We start from the raw sequence: 8,969 nt of genomic DNA, 5'->3' as shown, positions 1-8,969 counted from the left end.
AGAAATTTAGATTTCTTCCACAAAAGCAGTAATTTCAAAATACTTTGTTAATATATATGGCAAACACAACACTGAGTAAACATATACAACATACACATATACCACCTATTTATGCAAGTAAGCACTGTAAAAATTCTGACTGGAAAGAACCTGCATGCATGATGGTGGAAGATGTATGATGCAAACATTCTCAGTTGCATTCATCTAAGAACACAGTTTCCAGGGGTGTATGTGTTTGTTTGTCCTTACACCACTATATAATTAATATTTTCTATTTTAAAATTCCTCTCTGATAGCATCTAGAAATAAGTAAGAATGTGAAAAAATGCAGCAAGATTTTTCAATAATTTGACATCATGTATTACATAGTCAAAATCCTGATGCCAGTAGAACTGAGATATTTTGTTTTACTGCATTTTATTAACTATTAAAGACAACTAGGCTTGTTAAAAATATCCCAACAATTCAAAAAGCTTTTACATAAAGCAAACTCCTTCTGCATGAGCTAGAAAAATATTTCCACGTAACACCAGGCAACTAATTAGTAGACATAATGATATTAATCACAGGGATCAAACTGAAAATGGTTAAGGACTCACACATTGATGATACAAAACCTCATTTTCACTTAAGATGCCTCAAACTGGTGGGGAAAAATCCCTGACTTTTAATACCACCTGAGAAAAAAAGTCCATATAAAAATATCCTCAGTGAGCTGCCAGTGCATGATTGCATTAGGAAACGTTAATGGACTGTCTCTTTAAAAAACAGTTTTCTTTGTTTTCACACTAACACCTAGCATAGCTGTAAGTTTTTGGAGCTACTCTTTCATTTTTATGCACTTAGAAGACCTACCTATTGTTTCATGCACACAATCTTCCCACTGTATTTTTGACATCTCAACTTGCATTTGATATTCTGCTATCCTTGGTAACATACATTATGAATGGCATATATTCTAGGCAAATAAATCAATATAAGCTCTCGAATATGACAGCAGAGAAGGGGAGGACTGATTTTTTTTTCCCCCAATAGAAAATATCAAGTACACATATTTAGCAAAAGCAGTTAATCTAGAGATTACTGCTGAGGCTTGAGGTAAATGAAAGTTGTTTCTTCATCAACTGTACTGTATTCCCAGACAATATTTTTTAGCAGAATTGCACAACTCTTACCTTTTTAATTTAATATTTTTAAAAACTGAAAGTGGCTAGATGGTAGACAGAGCTCATCTGGAAACTGGATTTCTAACTCAGTTGAAATGATGCCTTGACTTGAAACCAAACTGAATCAAAAATCAAAATTTTGCTGCTCACATAAACTCATTTTGCACACATTTTTAAAATAAAACACAAGATCAAAATGTTATGCTGTAAAATACTACATAGAATATAAATTCGTAGTACTAAAGTCAAAGCAAGAAGAGAAAATGAAACATTTCTTTTTGACTTTTTCAACGTAGGCAGAGTCACCATGCTTTTGTGAAATACCATGATTCCAAAGAAACAACATTTTCTGATAGAAAATAATCTGACTGACTTTTTCCCCTCTCTCTCTTTCTTCCTCCTCACCTGAGAGTCTTTCCCTGGTTTTTAGTGCTAAATCCCCAAATTTGCAATTCAGCTCTAAGAGTAAATTGGACAAAACGTATTCCATGATGAATACGTCAGAGATTTGTAAAACCACAGTGGTATCTTGATTAGGAGGCAGTAGATTTTGTGTGTACACACACTTCTGTGTGCATAAAGTCTCAATGTATTTATACCTACATTTAATTAACTTTCAATAGCAAGTCCTTCCCAATGTAAAATATTAACCCAGAGAACTAGAATCACAAAAACTGGTAATTTCACTACACAGTAAACATTTTCCCAACTCTCCAAAGTATATGACTTCTTTGTTTTGTAAATATGTTTACAAGAATATCCACGTCATACTAAATAGAAATGATTGTAGTATTTGATACTGGGATTGTCCTTTCTTGCATCTGGATTTATGCTTCATAATGATTATCTACTAAACACAGAAATAGTCTTTCTGTAACTCAAAATTTTACTGGAGGCATTTAGAAGAACCTTGCTTTAAAATATAATGATTTTTCATCTTTATTCTCCCCCCTTCAAAAGGTTTCACTGCTCCTGATGTTTAACGTTATGCAAAGACGTGTTTCTGCCAATGAATATCGCCTTATGGTTATGCTTCTGCAAATAACCTGCTGTGAGCTGATAAAAGGATTAATGCAGCCAAAATTCTTAATCTGTGAAATTACAAATTAAATTCTCATATTAAAAATACCACCCTGAGGTATTTTTTGTGGTTTTAATTCCCCTCTGGTGTTCTGCATACATTGTGCTTGTTAATGACTAGGACAAGACTGTCTCTGTTGGCAGCCTGCTGCAGAGTGATAATGTGTAGGCATTTACTTCACTGATAGAACTGGATTTAACCACTGACTGATAAACTAAGTGGCAAGTGGGTAATAAGTCCATATTAACAGAAAAGTACTACTGCAGAATTCAGAATTCAAAATCCTGGCTAGACTAAATCACACAGTCAGAAGGATTGAGATGTCACCACTGCAGAGTGATTTTTGTTTTTCGTTTAGTGGGAAAAGGATAAATGAACTGGCATTCTTGATGTTTCATTAGTCCTGAAGAAATGAATCTCTTTGCATCAGCTTCAGCAAAGACAGACTTTCAATAGCAGCCTTAATTTACACTGCATCCTTTGAATTTTCAGCTTATAAAGTACCGCAGTCAGCAAACTGAGTGGTGGGTTAGCATGGCAGAGGAGGGAACTGGGAATCTTTTTGCAGAGTGAGGACATGGTCTCTGACAGAGCTGGTGATCAACAAAAATTAATGGTGCTAGTTTGATTTTGATGTTCATATTCTACAAATGGGAGAGTGCTCTTCAGAGCAGAGTCAGGAGCAGGGTACTTGGACAGCCAGGCCACAGAACCAACTCAAAACGTGACCACTACAGCTGTGAGCATGGAAGAAATAAACTTTTGGAAGACAAAAGTTTTCATACTGACACTGATGTAAGCAGAATTATTGTAGATTAATATTCAGAAAGGGAGCTCAGTTTTTACAAGCAAGCTTTTAAATCAGCCACAGTTACACACACCCGTGCCATTGCTGCAGGTCTGAACTCAAGAGTACTGGATTTAGATCTTTTGCTACTGGTTGTATGCTTGAAAGCAGAATATACCATACAGTGTTCTAATGCAACTGTGCTTCTCTTCACCACATTGAGTTAAAGCAAAATGCTGATTGTTATTCCCCTGTGAAACCTATTTTTAATAACAGAACTGTCTCCGAATCAAAAACATCATGCATGATAATATTCTTCCCCAGAATAAATAGTAGTGTATTGGACACGTATGATATAAATTATTTACAATTATTAAAGAGATAATTGACTGCATACATGATGATAGGAACATTTTTGCCAAGTGAACTGGAATGCATTTTATTTAATAAAAGAAATAAAAAGATGTATGCAAATACTGAAAGCATTCTTAGTTAACAATATCATCTGCCATCCTCTCCTTACACATTCTAATTCAGCAAATTAACTGATTGTCTACTCCGTGTTTCTCAGACTTCTGAATGCCAAGTCCTTTCTTAAAGGTTACTGTTATAACAGATACAGACTCTGTGAATCAAACACGGTTGGATTTTTATCCTGTGTGCTGCAGTTAGTTAAGAAGTACTGTATGTTATAAAGTGAAAAGCACTAAATATGTAAATTGTATTTTTCCTTTTGCTTTATGACAATTCAGATAATTCTCTTGGCTGCACACACAATCAAATACAAAGATAGCTGGCTGCAGACTGCAGAGCAGAGATAGCAAAAAAAAAAAAAAGAACCATTTTTTCCTGTGTCAAGCTAACTATGTAATTTCAAGCTACACAATTGCACTCACGTATTTTGTGTGTGGCTGTGTATGTCCACGAAGCTGTCTGCATGTGAGGGTTAGCGTACACACGTACATCTGTGTGAAGGAGCATCTTTTTTTTAATCGATTCAGAGGTGGTTATACTCACTATCAGTTAACTCCCATAGCCGTGGGGGCAGATCACTGAAATACTCATGGCTCAGGGCTGCCTGTGCTGACAATCTGTTCTTTGGGAAACACTGGAGTAGTTTGGAGGCTAGATCTTCTGCGTGATTCACATAGCTCAGCCTGAAACACAAACAAGAAGGGTTTTCTGAAAAACAATCTCATTATTCTGTTTACTAATTCCATCTGCAGCCAGCACAGTTGAAACACCAAGTCTTGCTAGCCAGGATAAAGCCAAAGTCGGTTTGGGAGCACTATCAGGAAAGATACTCCTCAGGTTAGGGAGTCAATGAATTATTTCTGGATTGATAGCTCAAAATTCATGCAAATTTTACAAATATAGACCATATAATATACCATATCACACATGCCCTGCCTACTACGCTAAAGAATCATGAGCAACAGCATCCTGAAAGCAACTGTTTGATTTTTTCATTTACATTTTCCTGAGCATACTGACAGACCGAAAATTTACAGCACTGGAAACAAATGGTTATTACTATCTAAACCCATGAAATCCAAGCTTAAAATAACAGCAGAATTCATACAATTTTGTGAAGTATCAAATTTTAAAATCCAGTGATGCTTAACACACAACATATGCATTATGTTTCACAAAGACATTTGTCTTTTGGCAAGTACCGATGTCTTATTTTTTCATATATTCACACGGCAGGGGGCTGACTCTTCATTAGGTGTTAATGCAATGCAAACATTAAATTGTAAGTAAGTGAATCATCTTTTCTAAGCTACCTAGGGAAGTCTGAGAAAACTCATTGTTTTACTGGGAATATTATAAGAAAATATAAACTAAAAATAATACATTTGGAGGGGAGAGAGTAAAATGGTAATCAGCAAGACGTGGCTTGGGTCTAGTAACCTACAGCTGCCTCCTAAATTTCGAAAGCCACCAAACTTATTGTAATATGCAGCCAGGAAAGAGGTGCTGAATCTTGTCGACATTGCATTGCTATTATTAGTAGGTGACTTTCAAAATTCAGCCATGCCCTTGCTCAGTAAAGATCTCATCAGGTAAAAATGTCGAAGTGTATAAAAGGTCTCCTATTTTTCAATGCACTATTTTCCCAAAACAGACAGAGTAGAGATGCCGTCCAAATTAATGCAGTATTTGAAAAAGATGGTGTTATCCCCTAAAATCAATAATCCTACGGTGTGTTTCATGCAAATGTTCATTTTTGTTCAGCTCAAACTGACTTTCTGGAAAGCCACTGAAGGAAGATGGATTAAAAGGAGTTACTCTTTTATTTTCACATACTTAATATTGGGCTGACATGGCATAATTTATACGGATCAGTGTCTGCACAGGTGAAAACTATCTCCACCATAAAGAACAGGTAACACTGTAAACACTAAATGAAAAAAATGTTACTACAGTGCAAACTTAAAGTAAGCCACAAATGCCATAGATATAACTTTTTGTCCATGCCCACACTACACAAAATGCGATAAAAAAAATTAAAAATTAAAAGTCAAAAGCATCTCTGCTAAATTATGTGCTGGCATACATACGTTATGCTGATATTTGTAATGATTCAAAAAATATGCCACTGGCTGTCTTTTTAATTTCTAGCAACTGTGTGCTAGATATAAATTTCTGAATACTGTGCCTATCTGATCTCTTCTTGAGAACAGGCAGGATATTTGTCCAAAAACGACCAGGGGATGAATTGCCCAGAAATGCTGCCCACTTCAGGACATTATTTCTCATCAGACATAATCTTACAGAATTCCCAGGATTCAGATATCAAATCTTTATTCTAGGTTAAACAGACGCTAAACTTTAGTGTTTCTGATGGGCATAATTTTTCTGTTTTCATTTTTGGTTCATGACAAAATAAAGGCTTCCTGAATTAAACAGTCATTCCCTATAAATTAGATTCTATAACAGGATTAATACCAGATTCCTTAAACTACCAGATTGTAGAAATTGTTTCATTCAACTTTTTGGAAAATTACAGGAAATTTCATTCCAGAACAGAACAAAATACCAGGAGAAAAGGCTATTCTTCACAAAGAAAGGAAAAGCAGGGGTAAATGTTCAGGGAGAATTGGTATTAATTCTACACGTTCAAAATTCCCACGGACTGGTGATTATGCTGAGTCTGTGAGGCCTGTCTCGTGTCCTAATCCCACCTGTACCAATTATTTGTTCAGAGATCCTGGCAAATCATTTCACCAATGTATTCTTTTCCCCACAGAGGTAGCTGCTTCCTTTTTAGGAGCCTCAGTAAACTTGCTCTGTCTTGAATGAAAGCTACTGTTAAGTCAGAAAAATCAGGTCACTTGAATAAGTAGTAACATATTACCCTCAGTATAAGAATTGCACCATTCCTTAGCTGATCCATAGGTATAGTGAAGATGCTAATTAAGTAAGGCAAAGCAAAAGAAAAGAACATGCAAACATTAATGAATCCTGACTTACAGATGGAATTATGGATGATGACACCCCAGTTCCTTGGTGCTCTTGAACAGAGTAGTGCCAACATTTTGACTGTATTAATGGTCACCAACGTACCTGGCATACTGGTAAGACTTTTTTTAGCAAGAAAATCAGATTAACTAATATAAATTGGAAATATTCTGAGTTGGAACAGTTTAGGAAGCCAAAGTCACCTTACCAGTTTAGAAACAAAAAAGATACCTGTTTACTGAGATCAATCAAGAAGACAAAGGTAAGTATCAAATATCAGCAGATTATACATTAATACGATATAAACTCAATAAAAACATCTAGGGCTGCAACGTAATCACATCAACTAATGAAATAATTGTGAATAAACCAGTCAGAATTAGAACCAGTTTTATAATTAATAAACAGAAAAAAAGACTAAAATCATTGCAGAGTCTGCAAAAAAAGTCCAATCTGCTGTAATTATTACATTTACCTGCCCTGATAATACTCCGAGTAGTGCTGGGCAGAGGGGGTGTGCATGTTAGTTGTTTCTACAGTGCTTTGAAGATTCCAGTTGCTACATTATTAGTATTATGCTCCCAAGCATTTATAGATTTTAAACACAGAAGGAACCAGAACGATCAAGTCTCACCTCCTGTGTAATACAGGCTGAAGAAGATCATCCGAGTAACTCATGGATCAAATCATCACTTTCAGCTAGGCTGAGCTGTATCTTTAAAGTTCTACATCAAAAGTTCTAGTTTTGTTTATGGAGCTTTGCACAGCAATGTAAAAATTCTTCTCCAAAACCCATGTCTTCTGCGAAGGTCACTTCTGGAAATCAGTAGACATTGCAAAAGGCATATGCATGTGGGCTCCTAAGGTTGTCAGTCTTAAACCCAATGCCTTAGTGGAATGCATGACTAATTTTTCTGCTTTGTTTAAGGACAAGCTATTCTTCCACTTACGAAAAATGCACTGTATGATCATGTATTTAAATTACATCTACCACATCAGAATTGTTTGGAGAAACCCATTTAGTGCATAACCTCAGTGGTCTGGAACATTGGAACATTTGGTTTTGTTTCTTTCCTTTTTTTTTTTTTAAATAGTCTCTTTGAAATCTCCTCCTTAAGACATTCAAAATTTGCCTGATGTAAGTTTGAAACATGATTCCTCGACTGGGACAAAGGCTGGATTTCTGATGGGGTTCAGTAGTTAAGTATCTAATATAGAAAAGTTAACAAAAAGAACTAAAGAAAAAAAAAGATTTGATTTTTAAATACACCTCCTTCAGTATGTGACAGGATGGAATTTCATACAATATGGCTTTGTGTCTAAAACATAATAGCATGTTTTGTCTCACAGCAGTTGGGCCATATAGGAACTTGGCATGCATGATATGGCAAGTCTCAATATTCACGCTTCAGTTACTGTCACACTAATCAGTGAGGAATAGTTACCAGCCATGACAGCACACATACTTTCAGAAAATGTGGCGCGCAGCAGAATACAGAGAAACCCTTGGCAATGAGTATTAAATAGTATGTAGATATTGTTTTGAGAAATATTGGTAATATTTTTACAGACCTACTCTGATGACATTTGTGAAACACATTGATTTTCAACTTAATCCCGAACGCTATATACGGCCTTAGCTCAAGAAAAACAAACACCATATGAACCTGTCTCACTTTAAACATATATGAATCCGACTAGACTTGAGCAGTTGTAAATCTCACTGGATTACAAGAATTTGATTTAATTTCAGAAAACAGGCTTAAATGTCTTTCTGCTGCAGAGGAGGGTCAGTATTTGGTCAAGCAGAACATGACTAAGATCACTGAAGTTTGGTTTAAGCTCTTGAGAAAAAAAAAGTTTTGGGTATGTGCAGTGAACTTCTGAACTTGGGGTGATTTGCTTTTAAATGCAATGAAGAAGGCAGCTCAAATTCACATTAATAATTAAGACAAATGGGCATTAAAACAACTGGAGATAATATGCTGTCTATATACTCCTAACAGCATGAGGTAAACACTTCCCAAAGCAGAAATCGTTTACTGTGCATATTTTCCATGTGAAGATACAGCTCTCGCAGCGTATCATTAATTCATTTCTCAACTGGCTTTTATAGTATGGCCTAGAGGAGTGAGGCACCTAATTCCCTTTGGAAATCTCAGCTCTGCTTCTTTATTCCAAGTAATCCCTTGCAACCTGAAGTGCAGAAAGACAAAACCACAGTTAACCCGAACGGTCACACCATTTAGCAGAGTTTAAAGTTTAATGGCAAGAAGAAAATAAACAAAACATTTCAGTCTTGGTGCAAATCAGGCAGGCCATATGGTAATCCTCGCAGCTTGTTTCACAGGGGATGCCGTACTCCCCTCAACAACCGGGCTCTTGTACAGTCCCTGTGGTACCTCACCTACCATCACACCACCACGAGGGTCATATTCCCCATTTTCATGCAAGTCTGCTTGAGGACGGC

The 8,969-nt window shown here is 36.1% G+C and overlaps 1 protein-coding gene across 1 annotated transcript in view; it reads right to left on the bottom strand.

Annotated features, from left to right (window-relative positions):
* CDK14 (cyclin dependent kinase 14) overlaps positions 1–8,969 on the bottom strand; it is a 316,876-nt gene that overhangs the window by 64,055 nt on the left and 243,852 nt on the right. The window contains exon 12 of the mRNA XM_035897109.1: positions 4,052–4,191. Within this exon, the coding sequence (XP_035753002.1) occupies positions 4,052–4,191 (140 nt within the window). The remainder of the gene's footprint in view (positions 1–4,051; positions 4,192–8,969) is intronic.

The sequence above is a fragment of the Egretta garzetta genome, unplaced genomic scaffold (assembly GCF_000687185.1).
Source record: "Egretta garzetta isolate BGI_Z169 unplaced genomic scaffold, ASM68718v1 scaffold30, whole genome shotgun sequence".
Classification (NCBI taxonomy): Eukaryota; Metazoa; Chordata; class Aves; order Pelecaniformes; family Ardeidae; genus Egretta; species Egretta garzetta.
The sequence above is the reverse complement of the archived record's forward strand: the minus strand, read 5'-3'. Positions and strand labels throughout refer to the sequence as shown.